Source organism: Plectropomus leopardus, chromosome 8 (genome assembly GCF_026936395.1).
Source record: "Plectropomus leopardus strain MGB_pleo_1.0 chromosome 8, ASM2693639v1, whole genome shotgun sequence".
Taxonomy (NCBI): domain Eukaryota; kingdom Metazoa; phylum Chordata; class Actinopteri; order Perciformes; family Serranidae; genus Plectropomus; species Plectropomus leopardus.
This window is the reverse complement of record NC_142183.1, coordinates 16,516,496-16,539,848: the sequence shown is the minus strand read 5'-3', so window position 1 is coordinate 16,539,848 and position 23,353 is coordinate 16,516,496. Positions and strand designations below refer to the sequence as shown.

The following is a 23,353-nucleotide window of genomic DNA, read 5'->3' as shown; positions in this document are numbered from 1 at the left end:
AAAGTCACTTGAACTGTGAAATGTGATATGACCTTTCAGCCTAAGTTACTTTTAACTAAACTTGTACCTGTTGTCCCAAAGTAGTTTATGTTTATTCTTTTCTAAACTGATAAAGAGGACTTGAGAGAACATTGTGTTTCTTTTTGTTTCCAGTTGCTTCAGTTCCAGAAAGCTGGTCTGTTCACAGTTGGAGCTGCAGCCAGACCATGTGCCCAGCTACACTATGGCCTCACTGAAAAACACCTGCGTAAGGTAAACATTAACACACACACACACACACACACACACACACACACACACACACACACACACACACACACACACACACTGACTTGTTATGGTCGTGTTTTTTCTTTCTATTCTAAAATAAATCGTATTTGTGTTTAATTCATGTTCAGTTTGATTTTATCTTGCATGTCAGTGTTATTAGCTGTACAAACAATGCTTGTTTGGTATGTGTAGTAGGTAAAGCAGTTAAGTGTTACAGTGTTAAAATTTGGCCCTGATAAACATTGGACTGACAGGAGTCAGTAAAGACAGGATGGGGAAAAAAAAAATCTGAAAATTAGGTAAGTTTCAAAAGTAAAGCAGCAAGTATTTATTGTTTTCTCATGATACTCTTGTAGTTTTTAAGTTGCATAATATTTTTTAAAAACAGACACAGTGCCAGCCTCAATTTTGGCACTTTGTCATCAAGTAAATGGGAAAATGTGTCAAAACTTTTGACTTGTTCTGTATATTGTGACACCTTTATTTTAACAGCTAGTACAAATTCGGCCTTCATTTTACTGTAGTTGCCAGTATTAAATATTTTATATTTTAACACTCCTTTCCAAAAAAAGGATGTATGACTCTCAAACTTAGCTTTAGCACCATAAAACTGTACTTACAAATCCTGAACGATGTTGTGCATGTGTTCATATTAACAAGGGTGTGACTATAGGAACATATGCATGCACGTGATATTACATCCAGACATGATTTGCTCTGACACCGCAAAAGAAAAAAAACAAAAAACGTCACAGAACGATTTCTCAGGTAAAAGCATTTCTCACTGTAATATTGATTAGTTATTCAAAAATGTTCCATTAGAAGAAATGTATCCAACTAGAGTATTAAATTGACTGACAGATACATCAGTCTGATTGTGTCTTTGTGTGTTGTCAGGGGAAACAGCGGGTGGTGCAGCGGGACAGTGTAGTGCGTGTGGAGCTGGCGGAGCTGAACGCAGAGTTGGACCTGGACATCATCAGTCGGCTGGGGAACCTGAGCAAAGCCTTCAGCCACTGTCCCACACAAAGTGCTGCACCTGGACTCATGCAGGTGAAACCCCACATATATTTATTTTTGTCGTAAAGAAACTAATTACATAAATATAAAGCCCTAAAATTTAGACCTGTTGTCAAATGCAACAGTAAGCAACCCAATTAATCAAACTTCTATGTCAGCACGATAATGAGAGACGGAAAACAGATATATCTTTTGTCTTTTCCAAAAAGCTTAAAACAGGGGATCCTGTCATGCCTGACACTGACTGATCATATTTGTGCTAACACAAATATGAACAAAACTGCCAGGCATAAGAGTGAGTAAACAGATTGCTTTTAAGCAGTTAGTAAAGCTTTACAGGGTTCCCATAATCATGAAAAAACCTGCAAAAATCCTGGAATCTCACAGTCACATTTACCACGCCTGGAAAAGTCATGGAACTTTTAGAAAATCATGGAAAGATTTGGAAAAATCATAAAAATGTGCTGTGTGTAATAAATAAAATGACATAAATGTAACACAAAGGTAAGTATATTTCCTATAGCTGACAACATAACGTAGTTTTAATATGCCTTGACGTGTGACAGCGTTTTGGTTGTTGTTGTTTATTTGCTCATTATTTTGGGTCCTTGAAAAGTCATGGAAAAATTTTGAATGTTGTGGATGAAAATTTTTGGGAACCCTGGCTTTAACAGTGACAGAGGATGGCTGACTACCTTCTCTAACTCTGTGACTGAATCTGTTTAAAATCATTGTCCAACACTCTTTAGATAAATAAATACTAAGTGATTTCTCACCTTGTTTCCTCTCAGACGCAGAGCAGCGAGCTGTGCTCCTCCTTCACACTCCTTTCCCCCCATGCCGTCCTTAGACTTCGTTTTCCCATACCAGACCTGCGGCCTCTCCCAAAGCGTCGACCTCCGACTCAGAGGGCAGTGCGGGAGGAGACCCTGGTGCTTGAGCTGACGGAGCTGGAGTTAAAGCACCAGGAGGCCCCAGACCTCCAGAGTGAGCAGACGGCCCCGGGACAGCCGTGGGCTCCCTGCCTCACCCAGCTGCTGGAGGCCTCCTTCACCGACCTGCACGGTGAGAGCACACAACACTATACACCAGCTGTTTCTGATTCACTTGATAGAAATGTCACCAGCGAGCCCGCTCGCTGTAGATCCCTCGGACAATGTCCAGATCTGTTCATACATGGGCTCAGTCGGACATTACATGGACTTTTAACTACTAAGCTGGCATGGTCAAGTTTGATTAATGTCCAAACCAACTGATTCTGACATTTGCATTCTTACATACAGCTCCTGCGGGTAATGCCTGGATAATATCAGGGTTGCAGTTCATGTGTGAAAAGAGCTAAAAATAGGAATAGAGTACACTGATTCAATGCACATCACTCAACATAGATAATCCAATGTGTTTTTAATTTCACATTCTTCTACCAGCATTATCCACTTGAAAATCCTGTTATTGTGGTTGACATAGTGCCATTAGTCACTTCTTAAAGTATTTGTGTTCTCATAGAGATGGCAAGAGTTATTTTTATTGCTTTTTATTGCATGTTTGACATTATAATTGATACACACTAGAGATTTTACAATTCCTGCCTTTTTACACTGGTATAGCTGTACTACATGTGTTTGCTAAGGACACTGGTCATTTTCAGTGAAAGACGGTGACCTGATGTTACATGCCAACGCCCGACAAATAAAAGTTTAACTTTTTCTTGCTCTCCAGTTACGCAGTGAAACGCCTACCAATCATATGATTTTTGTTTCTAGCTGTGTCACTGTGTTATTTAGCAATTACCCATTGCATCTCCTGTGCACAGCAATAGAGTCCCTTCCTGTGTACTACTGTTCACACGGGGATGTAATGTGAAAATGGGGCTCAGACTTGATCAAAAGCATAAGATATATTTTTGACCAAATACAAACTTTGGTGCTTTGTAGCAAGTAGCAGACACACATAAGCCCATGATAGCATAGCTAAGTCAACAAATGCTTAAGAAACACTTCAAAGGCATCTCAGCAATAATAGTGCTGGTCACACTGTTGCTATGTGCAGTTGTAGAGTGAACACAGCATTACACTTTGCTGTTGTATGCAGTCCTGCCCAGATGATATGTAAGATACAATTCATTATTAAAAGCTGAAAAGATAAGAGAAACATTACAACACAACAAAATTACAATGGAACTCCCTGATAATATTAACAATATAAAAGAAAGTCAAAATAAGATCAGTATTCAAAGTGCCATCTGTCTGGTGATACACACGTAATACAAACACATATCAGTAGCAGAAAGAAAAAGTATAAAAAAGATGTTTTTAAGTCTTGTGGTGTGTGTTTTTTCTTTCCTGTATCGCCTGCCAGAGGGGAGTTGGTTTAAAGAGGTTTTGGACTGGCTGGTTTGTGTCATGTATAGTGTTGGAGGCCCTGCCCCAACATCAGGCCTGGTCGATGTCTTTAAAGCAACTCTGATGTGCAGTTGTACTTTTTGTATATGTACTGTATATATGGCTGTAGCAGACCTTTAAATTGTGATTTGCAGACAGAGAACTGATGTGTTGTGTCTCACCAGGGTCATACGAGGGCTGGGAGGGCGGCTCTTTCCCCTGTTTCAGAGTGAAGAAGAACCGTGACGCTCTGCCGAGGTTAGTAGTGGTGATCATAAGAATAAGTGGATTCTCTTGCGCTCCAAGAGAAAGTTATTATTGTTCATCAGATCAGACAAAAATAGTGTTACAGTGTTGGATTTTTATATTCAAACATGCCAAATAAAATAGAAATGGGCACCAGAATGCCCATCGGATATATTAAGTTAACAAACGTAAGTATTTTATGCCCGAAAAGGAGTAGAAGGACGTGAATACTTCTACCCCCCTTTTTTTCAAATTCATTAAAAAAAGTTAATTTTAAACATGAATATTCCCAATTTCTGCCCCAATCTTACTTTACACAGAAACAAGAATTAAGACAAACATAAGAACAGATCAATACACGCACACATACGCACACACATCACATCACATCACAAAACAAAGAAAAGCATCAATACTGACAAAGTCACTCTACCAAAAGCAATCTATCTATTTTGTGTCATATCTGTGCCCATTTCTACCATCTCATATCCTTTTAGTATATTGTTTTTTAAACCGTTAAACTTTGGTAAATGTTCTGCATGTTTTTACTTCGACACTACAGAGGTTCCATAAATTAACACCTGTGACTATAATGCAGTGATATTTTGCATTAGTCCTCACTAACTGTTTCCTGAACATACAAATCCCTCTCAAATCATGTCATCTTTTTTCCTTGGAAACAACTTTTGGATATTATTAGTTAGTAGATGATTTTTAACTCTGTACATGATTTGAACTGTTTTGAAATTAACCAGATCTTTTAATTTGATTGCTTTCAATTTGATAAAGAGTGAGTTCGTTGGCTCTCTGTAAGTAGTTTTGTTTACAGTTCATATGGCTCTTTTTTGAAGGATGAATATGAGATTTGTGGTTGTTTTATATGTATTTCCCCACACTTACACACAATAATATATATGTGGGAGTACAAAGGAACAGTTTAGGGTGTTTAATGAAGTCTGTTTCAAAGGATCCTTTACTTTGTATAATATTACAATAGACTTTGATATTTTAGCCTTGATATAATTTATATGTGGTTTCAAGCATAGTTTATTGTCTTTTATTACTCACAGCAATTTAATTTAAAAAACTCTTTCAATTTCTGCTCCATTTATCATGAGTTTTTTGTTAAGGTTAAATGGGTTAATGTTCTCTATCCTAAACCAGTATTATGAACTTATTATTTTTTGTGTGAGCAGGATATGCGTGCGTGTGCGTGGAGGTGAGACTCAGGGCCCGACAGCAGGTCTGGGTGGGATGAACCTCATCAGGGACCTGGGGGCCGCCTTCTTTGAAAGTCACTGTGAACTCAACGACAAAACGAGCTCCCCATTCTCCTCCAACCGCACCATGTTTGAGACCGAGGAGGTGCGCCGACACACAGAGAAATTACAGTTTATCAGCCATCTTATCAAGAATCCCGACTGAACTCATCCCTCCTCTCTCCGTATTTTAGATGGTGATTCCAGCCGACCCAGAGGAGATGCGTCAGTTTCAGGCGCAGTGTGTTGCTCAGTGTCAGTGTGCTGTGGACATCAACCTGCCGCTGGCTTACTTCCTCCTGCCCAGCAAACAGGCCTTCCAGAGCATCTACAACAGGTACGTGAACAGTGGCACAGGTGTGATGGCTCTTTTCCAAGCTAACGTTACACACAAAGTTGGAAAATGTTTTAAACTGTCTTCTGTAGAAAGTCTTGAATATTAAAAATGTAGTTCTCTTCTGAGTTTTAATGGTTAATACCATTTGTTACACAGATTTGGTCCGACATTTAAGCATTTTTGCCACTCTATTATTGATAAAAATAAGGTAAAAAAAACCCTCCAAAATATCACATAAATATAAAAACACTCTGAGGAACACAATAGAAAAATAGTCTCACTACAATAAAAAGACTACTGAAGGGGCTAGTATCATCTCTAATGGATAAAATTGGGCTCATTGAATCCATAAGAGTCTCATCTCTTCAGTCATACCCAATTTATGCAATTCCAACACCAGTATGTAGAAATATTCATATACAATAGGCAAGAATAACACATTTGTACTGGGTGAGAAAAACGGCGTGGGTTTATTGTCCAAAAAGCAAGGCAAGTTTATTTATATAGCACCCTTCAGACTCAAGGCAATTTGAAGTGCTTCGTGGGGACACAGAAATTCATGAGATACAATACATTAAGAAACATTTTTTAAAAAAGTAACAAAACAAAACTGTATGGGATTACCATAACAGGGGCATGTCTGTAAAGGAAACATTTGTGAGTACTCAAAAAAACCTTGTAAAAAATGGCTATTTCAGGTTTACCTAGCCCATTTAGCCCATTTTTGGAGTGTTAAATAACCCCCCTTGCCAACAAACTAGCATGACAATAGATTGGTACCAATTGATTTCTTAGGTCTTCTAGTTTCATATGATGCCAGTATCCTCAAGCTTTAAAACTCAGGCTGCTACGACCCCCTGAAATACAGTAATACTAGTGTAAGAGGTTAAACATCACAGATTTTCTTGACTTTTTATATTCCTGGGGTCAGTAGTTGTGTCGGAAACAGCATCCTCTTCTAGCTTTGTTACCTTTTTGGTCTTTATTGGTCTTAAATCCTACATCTGAAGCAACATTAATGTTTTTCAATCACCCTTTTATCTGACAGGATCAATAATGATCTGTTGATGTGGGAGCCTCCTCCCCCCTCGGCCCACAGTCCAGACCACAGCCGCCGCCATCATCACGACGAGTTCCAGCTCTGCAAGTCGGCCTTTAGACTGGGTGAGTTTGGCTGCTTTTATAGAAGAACGTGCAGATGTATTGGAAATAGAAGCAGCTAGTCCCCCAGAACATCTTCTCTTAGTCAACCAGGTTGTTGCGTATTTTTATTAGGATGTTTTTTCCTCCATTGATGAATAAAATTAAACATATTTAGTGTGTTTTCTCTCTCTTGACCATAGACTCTGATTCAGAGGAGGATGAGCCTCAGTTCTACTTGGCCAGTGAATCATCGGGAAAGACGCAGCAGTCGGCGAGCCGCCCCAACCACAACCTCAGCCTCCTCTCCCTCACTGTGATTATCAACAAAGGTCGCCTCCAAGCCAGAACAGACAAAAAGGTGAGGAGCCATGTGGCTGCACGCAAGTCATGTTACAAAGACCTGAGACGTGACCTCATCTCGTCTTTGTTTCTTAACTGTTCTATCTCGTTGATTCAGGAGGATCAGAGTCACGGGGAAATCGTGCTCGACCTGGAAGGGGGGAAGATATTCAGTGTGGCGCAGCACCAGAATGACCCTAATCTTAATTTCCTGTGTCTGGAGAGCAGAAGAGTCGAGCTCTACCATCGAGGTGCACATTGTCATTTAACTGCAAAATAATTCATATTATCCTTTTTAACCCTTTAAAACCTGGATCGACATCAGTTTTCTTGTGCTGCCTTCAGACGCCTTTCACAAGCCACATGTCTAAAACCTGAGCATATCGATTTAATTTCCTTCAGAGACATGACAAAAAGGCGAAAAGCAAAAAATTGGTACAAGGTGACAAGAAAATGACTGGAAATTAGTTTTTAAAAAAGGAGGAAAAGAGAGACAGTTACTAGAAAAAAAATCAAAAAAAGTGAAAATGTCCAGAATGTATATATTTATGATTATTATAATCAGATATATAATATTATGTTACAGAATATATTTATATGCATGTTTTTTGCTATTTAATTTTAGCACTTTTGTTCTAAGTCCTTTCCATGTTTCTGTTTATTTTTATTTTCTTGCTAATTTTCAGGTAATTTTCTTTTAATGTTTACTTTCTTTTTATTTTTATTTCTTGAGTAATTCTTGTTAAGTTGCTCATTGACTTCACATGTTTTTGAAAGAAATTAGGCCAATTTGCTCAAGTTTCAGAGGAATAAAGTGGATTTAATGCCAAGTAGAAATTGTTAGTTGTAAATTTTAAAATTGTTAAAATAAAAAATTAAAGAAATAATAAAGAAATAAAATTGTTAATGTATGTTTTGTACAGCGGTGGTAAAAGACACCACCATCCCACAGCGGTTGGAGATGCCCAACTTCTCTCCCCCAAAGCACCTGGACCCTACCATCTACCCCACAGAGGTGGGTGTGAAGAGCGTGAGCGGGAAGGAGGGGGAGCTACAGATGTTGTCCACAGCCATCAAAATCACACTGGACCCACAGAGAAGTGTCAAGGTACGTCCTTCTCAAATGCCTGATTCTGCAGCCAGTGCAAGATGAAATTAAACAATGTTTGTTTCTGTTCCTCTCTGAAGGAGTTCCTAGTCGCCCTTCGACTTCAAGGTGCCACCATGCGACATTACATGACGCAGACTGATCACAGCTGGCATGAGCAGGTGAGAAGCAGCACGAGGAAGTCTTCTTACAGATACATCAGACAAGCAATACATAATCCAGAGGATTATGAGGGGTGAATCTGACTGAAAAGCCGAGGACACTTGCAGGAGACAGCCTGTCACTCAAAAGCATGTAACATGTAAACATGTTAATTTCTGCTGTAAAGTTGGACATTTTAATGCTGGAGTCTATTAGGATCTACTGGCCTCTTTAACCAGCCTCGAGTGGCCATTTGAGGATCAACAGTTTATTTATTTATTTATTTTTCGCACCTCCATGTTGGCTGGAGGGGATTTTCAGAGAAGGAAAACATGCTGTCAAGAAACTGGTGTAATGGGCTAATTAATATTCACTATTACTGTTGTAAATCGCACAATCACACATTTTATAGCAGCATCTGTTTGTTGACCTCAGCTTAATCTCAGCCTGAAGATCAAACAGTTGGCTAGTTACAGGTTGCTTATTTACAGGCAACAATTAGCTTAACGATTCCAGGTGATTCAGTCAAATATGTGTAGATGTCTGTCTGGAGAAGCAACATTTTTATATTTGATTTCTCCTGTGTAGCTTGGTAAAGCACACTGATGCACAATGACAAGAAAGGTATTTTTATCACGACGGACGAGAGTGCAATATAGTAAAAAGATATGCCACTGTTCACACCCGGTCGTGTTTTTTCTGAATATGGGTGCAGTTATCTTTAACCTCATTGTCCTGTTGCTGCTTTATGTTCAAGCATTTTCTCCGACTACACAAACTACCTCATTACCTGCAGCTGCATCATTCAGGCACTGGCTTTGGGAGCGTTGACGGTGATTACACTTAATGACAAAATAACTGACTGAATCAGACACCAGACAATGATGATACGAAACAGATAGGAATCTTTTCATCCAGAAAATTGAGCACATTAAAGAAAAATCCAGAAAGTGAGGACACAGATGATTTGACCAGGAACATTAAACCATCTGTTCTGGGTTCAGTTAACATCACCCTGCTTTCCCTGTCTGCTCCCACCAGCGCTAAATCACCAGCCCTGCCAAAAACATCTTTTTTTTTTCCCTTCTTGCTCCCAGAGATAATAAGCATATATTATTACATTGTAGCCAGTAAAGTATGATTTGGTATGGCAAATTGCACAATCTAATAGACCTGCAGCCTCTGTTATTATTGCAATTTGTTCAGTTTTATTTTCCAGTTAAAACATTCGGGTTGTGCAAAAAATGACACACTTTGCTGCACACTGAAATCAAATTAATTCAACATGTTTGCTGCTTTGCCTGCCAGCTGAGTCTGTGTTTGTTTGTTACAGCTGGTTGACTTCCTGGATGTCATTGACGATCCCATTCTGGGATACACAGCACCTGCCGTCATCACTGTCCTCCACACACACCTTGCTACCTGTGCCGTCGACTACAGGTATATACTATACCTTCTAAAGAAACTTTTGTAAAATGTTTCGTAATATGTTTAGCCCACCCTCATCTTCTTCTTGTCTGTCTTCCAGACCTCTGTATCTACCGCTGCGCATGTTGTTCACTGCAGAGTCCTTCTCTCTGTCCAGTAATATCATTGTAGACACTGCCACCTTCCACCTCAGGTACAGTTCACCACACTAACTGAACACTTTTCATGAAATAATATCACAGTATATTGTTCTGTTTGTTGGAATAGTAATCTGCACAGTAAATATTGCAACGTTCACATTATGGGAGCCGGTGACTCAGTCTTAAGATTTTTGTCTAAATTGAGTTTTTGTGATATGTGGTCAGATTCATCCTGGATGACTCTGCTCTCTACCTCTCTGACAAATGTGAGACTGACATCGTAGACTTGAGGAGAGGTGAGACACATGATAAATGTGTGTGTGTGTGTGTGTGTGTGTGTGTGTGTGTGTGTGTGTGTGTAGTGACAAGAAAATACAGTTTTTGTGTCATCAGTCAGAGGTTCTGTACTGGCTATTACTGCTCCTATGCATGTGGTTGTTTGCAGCCCTAATGCTGCTTGACTGGCGACTTCCTTCATGTCTGTTTATACTGTGTCTGTTGGAGTTATTCAGCACTAATTTAGTTTCAGTCTGTTCTTAAAACGTGTTTGCCAAGGAAGAAATACTGGTGAGAGAGATCAAGTCTATGAGAACTGCAGCTGCAGAAATGGATGTTGGACATGGAAATTATAAAGACTACTTGACTGTAAGAGCTATTAAACACTGTCTGGTACGTTAAAGAAACACTTAAACCCCAAATGACCATTTTTATTTCAATTACTTCCCCCGTGTTACACTAAATTTGTGAACTTTTTTTTTTCGTATGTCACCACTATGAACAAAGAATCCAAAACTGGAGAAAATTCTTGGTGATACAATAAAGTACAGTTGCGCATTACAGTCGTACAGTGCAATACAGTCATAAATCTTAGTAATGTAGAGACTGCGTTTAACAACAGCAAAATTAAACCAATTCCTCCGTTTGCAAACTCTCACACAACTCATGCAGTGTAATCCAAGTCTCATTTATCCAGTGATATTCTCAGTACTTCCCAAGCAAATGCATTTTTCACTACAATCTTAAAACATAACTGAAAGTAATATGTATGTATGCTTTCTGCAAAGACAAATTCCTTTGACATAAACAGTCATTTTGCCTTGCAGAACACAGGAGTTGCTGGTCTACCTCTGTCTCGATCAGTTAGTTTGTATGTGTTATTTTGTGACTTTGGGGTTTTAAAGGGTTAGTTTGGATTCACCAAAGTCAAACAATAACACAAACTAACTAACTAATCACAGCAGCGGAAGACCAGCAGCTCCTGTGCAGGAATGTAAAATTACTGTTTCTGACAGTGGAGTCTGGCTTTGAAGAGCGCATAGACAAGTTTCACTTTTATATTAATTCCCTGTTCGAAGGAGTTGTCTGTTTAGGAAGTACTGAGCATACGACTGAATAAATGAGACTTGGATTATGCTGCGCGTTTTGTGTAAACTCATGTTTTAATATAGTTTTGCTGTTTTTAAACCTGTTTTTGGATTCTTTGTTCACAGTAGAGGCATGTGAGAAAAACAAAGTTTTCATCATGAATTCAAGTCAAGCTGTGAGTAGCTGATATACAAATGGTCTTTGAGGGGTGAAGTATTCCTTTAATCAAAGCGATTGTATCCTCACAGTCTTTTTCCAAAAATGGCTGTTGGACATCTTGTAGTGGGGCTAATACAGTACAGTTGTACAGTATAACACAGTCATCAGTCTTAAGTCATGTAAACAAAATAAGTGTCCAATAAAAATCACCATGTGTGTCTGTGTCACACAGACTATGTGTGTGTTCTGGACATTGACCTGCTGGAGCTCGCCATCACCACATGGAAAGGCAGCGATACGGGCAAGCTGGTGAGTGTTCACCATCTATGTACATACCTGAGTTTCCTTTACATTCACCCAGCAGCGATTGAGCACCACAGCAAAAATAAACCACTTCCCCCGCCCAAGAAAATGTGAACCTAAGCAAAACATAATTTAGTTCAGTGTCTCCGAAAACCACTAACGAGCACAGACCCAGTGTTTATAAATATTTGTTTTGACATAATCAAGTTTCCCTATAATAAGAGCCTCGGGCGGCAGTTTAGACCTAGGATCATTTTTCTGTTGAACATGGAACCAAAACCAACAAAGCAACATTAAACGTGTCATCCGACAACAATGACGTAGTTAGCCCTTCAGCCAGTCTCTAACAACGTATACAAATGTGAGAAGGGTCTGTTATGTAACAATGCAAAGATCTGCACAGTCGAGTCTTTTCTTAAAGCATTGTCTCTTTTAATTTTATGTGTATAACATTCAGCTGTGTTTTCATTAGTAAGTTTTTCTCTTCCTCCTGTATTACAACTCTCTCTGTCACCGCTTTTATTGATTTTCCTGTTATTAATTTAAACATGATTCCTCTCTTTGTGCTCCAGTCTCAGCCTCTCTTTGAGCTTCGTTGCTCCAACAACGTAGTTCACCTACACACCTGTGCAGATTCCTGCGCCGCCCTCGTCAACCTGCTGCAGTACCTGGTCTCCCAGGGCGATCTGCACCCCCCACCACGACACACCTCACCCACCGAAATCGCTGGCCAGAAATTACCAGTAAGTCAGGCGTATTCACTGGAGGATTATAATAGCAAACTGAAAAATTAAATAATGGCTTCAGACAAGTACAGTACCTCAAATTAATTTTATTTCTATTAAAAAATTTGTCTAAAAGAGCTTTGCATTCTGTTAATCATACTCTGAGACCATCGATTTTGATTTTTAGTTAACTGCACAAGAAAAACTTTAACATCAACTGTTATAAACAGAGGTAGCAGTAGTACCATTACGTTTTGAAGAAACGGAATGACAATATGAAGTAAAGTTTATAATATTAAATAAGAAATTTAAGTGTAATAAGAGAAAGTAAACGTGCATTTTAATTTTCAGCTCTACTCAGAAAAGAATACTGTGTACTAAAATATAATAAAACCCTGTCTACTATAGTATAAGGTATTCTACATAGGATTTTTGACATTATGAATAGGTAAGAATTAAATGATGCTGACAAGACCAGAGTGGTTTCATAAATGTTGAAAAGTGGTTCAAAAATGTCATATAATTGTCTGAATATTCTGTCTTGTTAGCTGTCAGAGAGTCCTGCGTCGGTGCCGCCCTGCCCGCCAGCTGAAACCGCTGAGATCAACCAGTATGACCTGGCTGATGCCTTAATCGACACAGAGAAGAGCCACAGAGAAGAGAGCTTAGAGCCAGGTACTGATGAGTTTGAATATCCATCTATCCATCCAGTTCAGTTCAGTTAAGACTGTCGGCTGATTTAGTTAAACTGGTTTTAGTGCGACAAAACTGTGGTGAAGCTTGAGGTATACACAGGACTGTAATGTCACACTTTGACCAAATTAACTGAATTTGCCTTTTACTGCAGGAAAAAAAAATTTAGCCCGTTTTTCCAAATTTCATGAACACAACAAAATCCAGTGAAGGTGGTATAATTCACACCTGTATGCATTTGCTCAGGAGGTTTTTAGTCTCTATGGAACGAGGTCTTTATATATATCCCAAATCTAATCTGAAAACTAAAACTAGATGTGAAAAACATTTTAGTGAACTGCAACATAAATAAAAACTAGAATTCACCAAAAAAAATTAAAACTGAAATGATCAGATCATAAATCCTGCAAAATACAAAAGTATAATAACTCTGCTGTGGAGTATTTACAGTATCAGCCAACAAATATTTGCATGTTGTCAGTGATTTCTTTAACTCACTGATGGATTTTTAGGTTCACCCTCCATGCCAAGAGGCTCGCCCGTCTCCGTCTACCTGTTCCCTGGTGAAGCTCCAAAGCGCAGCCCCTCCGACCTGCAGGGCGAGGACTCTGAGCTGGACGGGCTGGTTGCCACAGCAACGGAGGCGCAGGCAGATATGATGTCAGAGGAAGGCTCAGAGGGCTCCACAGACAACGACGACTTTTGCATCCTGGAGGCTCCCGGGATGGGCATTCCTGTGAGTCTCTCTGCTTTTCCCATTGTCCCATTGTCCCATTAACTCAGTTTCCCTGATAGCATGACTCCTGCATTTACAGCCCAGGGACGGAGAGCCCGTGGTGACGGTGTTGTCTCAGGGGCCCATCAGGGTGAAGGACAGTCACTTCTCCAGACCTCGCGGTAGCTCAGACCTGCTCCGAGCCCCCAGCCGCTTCCCAGTGCCCCAGAGTAGGGTGGTGCTGCGGGAGATCTCTGTGGTCTGGCATCTCTACGGGGGCAAAGACTTTGGTGGCAAGCCCATGTCCATACACGCCCAGCAAGCAAACAGGTAACTCGCACACACACAGAAAGCCACAATGCATATTCTGAGATGAAACTTAAAGTGTGTTTTCTCTTCTCTCCTTTGTCTGTTGTTCATGATGTCTGTCCTCTCTCTGCAGAGCTCGTTCTGTCCCCGCTGGTGTTCGTGGGTCCCCGTCTCGCTCTGTCGCTCCCTCTCGTCCTCAGAACTCCTGGCGCTGGGCTGGAGGCAGCGGGCGTCAGCACACATTGCTGATGGAGATCCAACTCACCAAGGTATGTCTCACCAGAAACATCAACCTTAATACATTTAAACGCCATCTATTTCCACTCAGTCCTCCTGTTCTGTCCTCCAGGTGTCCTTCCAGCACGAGTCCTACCCAGCGACCGTAGCTGGGCAGGATGGGGAGGGCTCAGTGGCAGCTGGGGTCGGGGTCGGTCCCGGTGGCGAGCAGCCCATCTCCAGGCAGGTGTTCATCGTCCAGGAGCTGGAGGTTCGAGACCGACTGGCCTCCTCACAAATCAACAAATTCCTCTACCTCTACACCAGCGAGAGCATGCCGCGCCGAGCCCACTCCAACATGGTGAGACAGCAGGGAGGACAGACAGAGGGAGTCTTTGATTTATGAACTTACTGACATGACAGATGTTAGAGGGGTTCTGCGGCTGAAATAACCGTAATATTATTTCTATAATGATTATGGTATTGATTGAGTATTTCTTCTTGCAGCTGACAGTGAAGGCCCTGCAGGTGTGTCCAGAGTCCGGCCTTGGTGGTCCAGAATGCTGTCTCCGAGTCAGCCTGCTTCCACTACGACTTAACATTGACCAGGTAACTCCAGCTCCTGAGACTGAACGCTAAGAGTGGAATCTTTTTAGTCCAAATCCAGTCTCACTCAGAGTGGCTGAGTAGAGACACTTTTGTTTTAGTTTTTGCTGGAAAACGAATAAAGGAAATGACTGAATGCTTCAGCGCGAGGAGGAGCAGATAACTTGATCTAACCAGCTTTTTTTCCATCTCCCTTCCAGGACGCACTGTTTTTCCTGAAGGACTTTTTCAGCAATCTGGCTTCCTATGTTAACCCTTATCTGCCAGTGGACCCTGCAACTGAAGGTGAGCTACATCTGATGATGTTTTTTTATTCTTTTCTGCATATTTAATCAGTTGTTTTTCATACCCTTTCAAACCTGAGCAAATTGACTTGATTTTTTTTTTCAAAAACATGGGAAGAAGGCAATAAGCAACAAAAGAAAAAAGTCATCCCGAAATTTGTAAAAACTGCAAGAAAATTACCTGAAAATTAGTTTTGAAAGAAAAAAAAGATAAAAAGGCCTCAAAAAAGTTATTAAAAATTCTAATTTTGTAACATAACTTTAAATATGTAATTATCTTTATTACAGTTATTACATTTTTCAAAAAATATTTTCTGAATCTTAACATTCCTTCGGGTTTGTGAAACATTTCTTGCCAAGTTGCTCAGTGTCTTTTTTCTCATGGTTTTTAAAACTCACAGATCAAAGGCTGAAATACTTGTGAAAGGCCTCTAAAAGCAGCACAAGAAAAGTGATGTGGCTCCAGGTGTGAAAGGGTTAAACAAGATCTGTCATGCAGGCTTCTCTAATTTGCTAAGCTCCTTTTTGTGGTGCTAAGTATATAAACACAGTGTAAGTACTGCTTATTATCACTGTAGCATTATTCATTGTCGCTGGCTGCAGAGCATCTTTAACTGATGACTTCAACTAATTATGAGCGTGTTTAATATTTGATCCTGTGTTTCTTCTAAGACTGGTAAATATGTGTTTTCATCGTTCCTCTCCATGTATTTTTTAGTGAAGGCAGACCCCTCCCAGAAGGTGTCTGAGGAGGAGTCAGGCCCTGGTCTGGGACCTGACCTCACAGCTTCTGTGGAAACTACATACAGCGAGCAGAGCTCCTCCTCTGCCGGCTCCACCTCCTCCTCCGACCAGCCGATCTACTTCCGGTACGTAAGGAGGATCGGAGAAATCCTGATTCTGCGTTGAGTGTATAAAATAAACGATGTAGCCACAAAGACGTCACCCGTTGGTTTGTGGTCTCCCGTTTTGAAGCCTTGAGTTAGGCATTTTTGCTGTCACCATCTTGGATTTTTGGAGTCAGAAATTACCATATTTACAAGAGCAGGTTGAGATAATCTGAACATTAGCTGCTAGTTTACAAGTAATGTACGCTCCATTTTTAACATGATGTTTTTTATGAAATAGTAAACATTATAATTCTCAAAATTCTGACTGCTTTCTTTTTTATTATCAGCATTTAGTTTTACTTTTACTTTCATTAGTAAGTACATTTTATATCACAAAATTACTTTTGATACTTTAGGACTTTTACTCAAGTAATGTTCCAATATGCGACTTCATCTTCAACCAGAGTCACTGTCAGGTAAGAAATCTGTACTTTTAGTTAAGTCAGGCTTTCAGGTGCTTCCTCCAAAACCTCTGAAAACAAACTGTAACAGCGGCAGCTACACCTCCACCTCTGTGAATTTGGAGCTACACCATGGTTATGTTACCCAACCAACATTGCCATGGTAGCAACTTGTCAGAGGATGGCACCCACCTGTCACTCAAAGCAACCAGGCCCTTAATTATGCATAACTTAAATCCTTATTGATATTAAAATGCACTTGCCACACAGTTTTCTTGACAGGGGAAATTAGGTAAGGAGACCAAATTGCTTTTGTGTGTGTCTGTGTGTCTGTGTGTGTGTGTGTGTGTGTGTGTGTCAGGCTGTAAACATGTTTATTTCAGCTGAGAAGGTGGGCATTTTAACATGGGGGTGTATGGAGATTGACTGGCTTTTGGAGCCTTAAGTTATCATTCAAGGTTATCATTCCCCAGTTTTTGGCACTTCAATGTCGGCTTCATTTTTCAGTTGCCGCTTTGCTTTTATGAACTAAAGCAAACAATGCTGATGTGTTACAAACAATAAAACTTGTGTGTACGAATATACAGGCTCTGAAAAAGTGCTCACAGCTTGCTTAATAAAGGTTTAAAATAGTAATATATGAAACGGTCTTTTTTTCTGTGATTTTCAGCGAGTTCCGATTCACCTCTGAAGTGCCTATCTGGCTGGACTATCATGGCAAACATGTCGTCATTGAACAGGTGAGAGCTCACTCAGACGTCTGTCACTCAGCATGACCAGAAACTTCTGATTGATATATATTTGCAAAGTCTGTGTAGTTGATGGGGAATAGTACAGACAGACAGTATTTTCACTGCTGTCCTGCTCTTTGTTTCATAGGGAACGTTTGCAGGGATTCTGATCGGTCTCGCTCAGTTAAACTGTTCTGAGCTGAAGCTGAAGAGGCTCTGCTGCAGACACGGGTACGAAAACACACATCGCCACATTTGAAAGGCAGACCAGTGAAAGTTCAGTTGAAAGTTTCTCAGTTTTTCTTCTGCAACACTTTTAGTCTCCTCGGTGTGGACAAAGTGATCCAGTACGCTGTCACAGAGTGGCTGACGGACATCAGGAAGAATCAGCTGCCGGGCATTCTGGGAGGTGTTGGCCCCATGCACTCAGTTGTCCAGCTGTGTGAGTTGAAACTTCTCCAAACACACTTCACTACACAATGTATAACACGGTTATAATAATAATAATGATAATAAACTTAGCACCTCTCATACAAGAAAGAGCTTTACAATTAGGGCATTATAAGCGCAGAGGGCTTCACATGAAAACGGACAGAATCAACGTTAAAAACAACCAGCAAGACAATTCAGCATAAAAGGACATTTAAAAAGAGTTTATAACAAAAGTGCTTAAAATCATGAAATCATAAGATAACAGCATAGATCATGAAATCCTGTAAGATACAACGCTGTAAAAGAATTGCAGCAGTATTCCTGTGGTCCAGAGCTTTGGGATGTCACTGACAAATGCTGCATCCCTAGTTTTCTTTTGGCTGTTTTTGGGAACCTCCAATAAAGTAAACAAGGGATGCAGCATTTGTCAGTGACACCCCAAAGCTCTGGACCACACTGCCTGTAGATAGCAGAGAAGCCACCTCCCTAAATATGTTTTAAACGAAAACTTAAAACGCATCTCTTCACTTTCGCCTTTAACTAGCTCTGACTTAACTGCTTTGCATTTTGCTTTGCACTTACCTACGTACTGCTGCACTTCTTTAAAATGTATTTTCATTCATTTTAAGCATTTTATACACTCTACTTTTAGTCTTACTTTTATTAATATTATCTCAATGGGTTTTATTTTCCGTCTTATTTTCATGTCATTCTGCACATTCAATTTTTATCCTTATTTTTATCTTAGTTTTTCATGTGGGTTTTATCCATGTGAAGATGCATTCTGTTCTGATCTTATTTTATTTTTACATGCAGGTTTTATTATGTATTTTCACATGAAGCACTTGGTGCATGTAATTTCTTTTTCGTGAAGCATCTTGGACTGCATTTCTTGTTTAACATGTGCCTAATAAATAGAGTTATTACGATAAGTGTGTGTGAAGGTAAATAGTTGACAAGAGAGATAGTAATTTAGCTTCATCCGAGCCCATTCAGAACTTTGTACACAAGGAGAAGGACCCTGAACGTCACAGGAAGCCAGTAGAGAAGCTAAAACTGGACTGACATGCTCTCTTTTTGGTTTTGGTTAACAGCTGAGCTGCAGAGTTTCCAGTTAGCAGAAGTCTCTCAGTGCTGTATTTCAAGAGGCCTGTAAAAAGTACATTACAATAGTCAAGTCGGCTTGAAATAAAGGCATGAATCAACTTTTCTGCAGCTGCCTGATTTAGAAATGGTTGTACCTTAGCTACGTTTCTTAAGTGGAAAAAATATGTTTTGGTCACCTTGTTAATTGTGACTTGAAGCTTAGATCTGAATCTAGGATCACACCGAGACTTGTAACCTCAGATTTAATCCTGTGAGTTTTAAGTCCCCAGATCACTACACAGCGTTTCTCTTTTTGTTTTAGCCCCGACAAGCAGGATTTCAGTTTTGCTTTTGTTTGGCTTTAGAAAATTATTTCTCTTCCATTTATTTATTGCCAAAAGACGGGTAGCAATGAAGCAATGTATATGTTCTTCATGTCAATCGGTTCATTATCTTCCCCTTTTTTATCTCCATGTGTGTCTCCAGTCCACGGAGTGAGGGATCTGTTCTGGTTGCCCATAGAGCAGTACAGGAAGGATGGACGCATTATTCGAGGTCTCCAGAGGGGGGCAGCGTCCTTCGGCACCTCCACAGCATCAGCTGCTCTGGAGCTCAGCAACAGGCTGGTGCAGGCCATACAGGTACTCAGTCTGTCAGGACTGCGAGTTTAAGTTATGCAGAATCTAAATGTGTTTCAGGTAACGCAGAGACAAACTGCTTTTCACAAAGCGTGTTAACAAACTCTCATTTTGAAGTTTTTAGTTGAGTCCGTTGAGTTTCAGCTAGTCTGTCTCTCTTGCCAAAAAGTGTAAAGCAACGTTTGTCTTTTTCTCTCACAGGCCACAGCAGAGACAGTGTACGACATCTTGTCTCCAACTCCCCCCCTGAACCGCTTCGCCATCACGGAGGGCAGGGCCCCTCCCAGCCGGCCCCGCAGAGCTGCTCAGCCCGCAGACCTCAGAGAGGGCGTGGCCAAGGCCTACGACACCGTCAGAGAGGTGCGTCCCCAAACTTGCCCTCTCCAAATTCATAACGGGCCCTTCTAGAGAACTGAGAATCCAATTTATGAAAAACTCATGTTGCATAATCAGGTTTGGGGATGAAGGCTGGTGTGTTGAACATCTGTTTCCTCCTCTGGCAAAGAGAGTAATTACACAAACGCTGTTGGCGAATTATGACGTATACCTGCAGGTGAGCTCGCCACTTCTCCCCCAACTACCGTGAGCGCTCTCTTTAAATTTTTTCTTGAACTTACTCTTTCTCTGAACACCAAGTTTTGTTTTGTTTTTTATCTAGAGCATGCACTTTAGGAACTTTTCTTGGAAGCCTCTTAGTATTTCTGCCACAGCTTCCCCCTCATAGATGCTGATCTGTCGCTTTGGTCTCCCAATCCTTCCTGCCTCCACTAGCTCTTGCTGGTTGGCGTGAAAAGCATCACTTTTGATGTGCCAGTGTGGGAAAGTCATCACAGAAACGAGACACCACAACTCATAGTATACTGCGAAAAACAGGGGCAGTGATGGGCTTAATCGACTTAATCAGCAACATGCACTTGTTTGGCAACAGACATTAATTTATATAGAAGAATCCCGAACTTCAACTTTACAGAAACCAGATTTCTGCAGCTTTTCCTGAAGAAAGAAATTTCTTAGCCATGAATATTTAAACAGGTTTCTAATCTCTGCACGGTGTTCATTTGTGCCTCTTGAAAAAAGTACATAGTGATTTAAATCTGAAACTAAAGGTCAACCTGCTAAAAAAATCAAACTTTTTAAACCACATCTTATTGTCTTCATTCAGCCAGTAGAGCTCAGGTGTTGTTGGTTTTGGTCATGTACAATGCAGGAGGTTTAATGCAAAGATCAGAATATGTTAATAATATACAGAATATACAAAAAAACAAATTGACCTGGACTTTGTGGGCTATTTGTTTATGGACCGAACAATCAATCAATTGATTAGCAGACAAAAGTATTTCCTGCACAACCTGAGTTCTGGTCCCTTTAGTGCAAATATATAAGTGTACTAAAAACACTAATTATTTCGACTAATCCCTCCCTGTACTTTCTCCCTCTGCTCTCCAGGGAGTGATTGACACGGCTCAGACCTTGTGCGATGTAGCATCCCGCGGCCACGAACAGAAGGGTCTGCCCGGTGCTGTGGGTGGCGTCCTGCGGCAGATCCCGCCCACCGTGGTCCGACCCCTAATAGTGGCTTCTGAAGCCACATCCAATCTACTCGGTGGCATGCGGAACCAGATCAAACCAGACGCCCGGAAGGAGGACTTCCTGAAGTGGCGCACGGAGGACGGCCAAGAATGATGACGACTTTTTTTTTTGTTTGTCTGTGAGAGAGAAAGTGTGTGTGTGTGTGTGTGTGTGTGATTGTGATTCATGGAAGTCTCAGCTAAAGGAGCGAATCAGGATCTGAATGTGACTTTGCATGTATGTATTGACTAATGAGAGTCAGTGTGCGCTCCAATTTAAAAACAAAACGACGACTAACGACTACTGCAGTTACTGACACACAGTGTTTTGCGTGGCTCCATCAGACATGGATGTAACCACATTCAATCATTCTCTTGTGCATTCAGCAGGAGCTCTCCTCATATTTGTCCCCTCAGTGACACACGCGTCTGCAGATTCTCCTCACTGTCTGTGCAAACATATCACCGTCACACTCAGCTAGCTTCATTTTTAATCCAACCCAGTGCAGGTAGGGTTATCACTCTCAAGGTTTCCTTGTTCATAAGAGACGCAGACTGTGGGCGCTTCATTCGATCTGAATTGTGCTGCTCGAAACTATTTGTAATCTGATTTAACCCTTTGAAACCTGTATCAGCATCACTTTTCTTGTGCTGCACTCACAAGTATTTAAACCTTTGAGCCATCGCCAAAATGGTTTGATTTCTTTTGGAAACTTGAAAAAGGGGAATGACATAAGAGATTTTAAGAGATTACTCGATTTAGAAGATTATTTTAAAAAAATAAAATAAAAAGATCATGAAAAATGTCCAGGAAACCACATTTCTAATTATCATAATTACATATTTAAAATTATGTTACTTTTTTTATTTATTTATTTTTAAGATTTTTTTTTCACGTCAATTAATTTTTTTTTATTTTTAAGATTTTTTTCACGTCATTTATTTTTTTTTCTTTTATGGTCATTTTAAATTTCTTTTCACTAATCTCTTCTTAAATTGCTCATTGCTTTCTTCCCATGTTTTTGAAAGAAATTAAGCCAATTTGCCCAGATGAGTAAGGGGTAAAGTCATGACCTTTGGCATAATTTGACCTTCTTACAAGGTGCAAGGAGAAGAGGGAGAGGTCAAAACTCCAGCATCACTTGCAGAATTTGTGAGACAAACATATTTCAGCTTTAGGGCAATTTCATAAACGTTTGGAAGAAGCTGAACTTATGCCAGAAGTTTCTTCTCTTTGTATTATAATGTACCCGTCACAAGATGCAAACTCTTACCCTTCTTTGGATGCAGTCTGAGATGAACAAGTCATGTGACCTGAGCTTTGGTCCGCTTGTTGTCCAGTGATGCTCGTCGATGAGACAGGGAGAATATTTTGATGAAGTGTCCTTTGCTAACACCTCCAGAGGTCACAACACGCAGCTTCAGCCCCACTGCTTCTGTCTGCTGTTATTTGTGCCATAAACCTTGCAGAGTGCTCTTTCTGACTAGTTTCTGTTGCCTTCCTCCACCCTGCACCCTCCCTGCTTCAAGTTTAACTCATACTGGCTCACATTGATGCACACCTGACTGAGAACAAGGTTCACGACTGAATTGAGATACGGATCACACGAAACCTCGAAACTCTGTAGCACATCGGATTCTGTTAAAGCTCCACAAAGTCGAAGTTGGGCTTCAGCCGTCTGTAACTCGCAGTGAACTGTCCGGATGTCAGCCAGTGGTTCTTCCTTCTGCATTGCAGCTCGTTTGTGCTTCTGTTTCCGTGAAGAGTTAAAGACCGGGGTCTCTCTTCTGAACGGCTCTGCCCTCTTCTTTAGTTGCCTTCCTGCATTTTTTAAATGTTTCTTTATTTGTTTTTTATTCTGTTAAAACATTAAGTATTGTCATACTCGTTTTCAAAATAAGAGTTGAGAGGATGTGAATCTGGTGACAATGGAGGATGAAAAATTGGGGGTTTTGTGGTTAAAAAACAAAGTTTTACATTTTTATCTTTTTTGTTTAATAAGTGTAAGGGATGTGTCCCTCTGTGCGTGTGCGTGCGTCTGAATGAGAGACTGTGTGTTTGTGTGCGCGCATGATGCATGTCTGTGAGGATGACAGGTTGATGCTTGTTACACCTCTTGTGTGTAATTACTATTTACTATATCATAAACTGTATGAATGACCTGTATAATACAAAGACGAGGAGTATACAAAATTAATACAAAAAATAAAAAATTTGAATATAAAAACTGAACATCATGTGTTCCTCACTTTTTTGCTGCTTAGTAATATTTTCTTCTGGCTGTTGTGGTTACAAGTACGTGTACTATGTAGGGGACACTGGGGATATTTGCAACACTTTTTCCATGTCTCTCACATACTCCTTTTCTACCAAATTTGAACATGTTCTGCTCAGGATCTAAAGAGACTCAGAGTTATCC

The 23,353-nt window shown here is 40.4% G+C and overlaps 1 protein-coding gene across 2 annotated transcripts in view; it reads left to right on the top strand.

The window, feature by feature from the left end:
- Positions 1–23,166, top strand: part of atg2a (autophagy related 2A) — a 38,112-nt gene extending 14,946 nt beyond the window's left edge. The window contains exons 13-42 of one of the 2 annotated variants that reach the window (XM_088080988.1): positions 154–252; positions 1,168–1,323; positions 2,082–2,355; positions 3,857–3,929; positions 5,114–5,282; positions 5,371–5,513; positions 6,562–6,677; positions 6,857–7,014; positions 7,114–7,246; positions 7,919–8,103; positions 8,184–8,264; positions 9,578–9,684; positions 9,773–9,865; positions 10,038–10,108; positions 11,569–11,645; positions 12,212–12,382; positions 12,913–13,039; positions 13,570–13,793; positions 13,873–14,102; positions 14,215–14,350; positions 14,431–14,658; positions 14,805–14,906; positions 15,104–15,188; positions 15,906–16,056; positions 17,149–17,218; positions 17,358–17,440; positions 17,530–17,651; positions 19,214–19,368; positions 19,567–19,725; positions 20,812–23,166. In XM_088080988.1, the coding sequence (XP_087937114.1) occupies positions 154–252; positions 1,168–1,323; positions 2,082–2,355; positions 3,857–3,929; positions 5,114–5,282; positions 5,371–5,513; positions 6,562–6,677; positions 6,857–7,014; positions 7,114–7,246; positions 7,919–8,103; positions 8,184–8,264; positions 9,578–9,684; positions 9,773–9,865; positions 10,038–10,108; positions 11,569–11,645; positions 12,212–12,382; positions 12,913–13,039; positions 13,570–13,793; positions 13,873–14,102; positions 14,215–14,350; positions 14,431–14,658; positions 14,805–14,906; positions 15,104–15,188; positions 15,906–16,056; positions 17,149–17,218; positions 17,358–17,440; positions 17,530–17,651; positions 19,214–19,368; positions 19,567–19,725; positions 20,812–21,048 (4,215 nt within the window). In that variant the 3' untranslated portion in view covers positions 21,049–23,166. The other variant, XM_088080989.1, reaches the window with a different exon arrangement.
- The last annotated feature ends 187 nt before the right edge of the window (positions 23,167–23,353 follow it).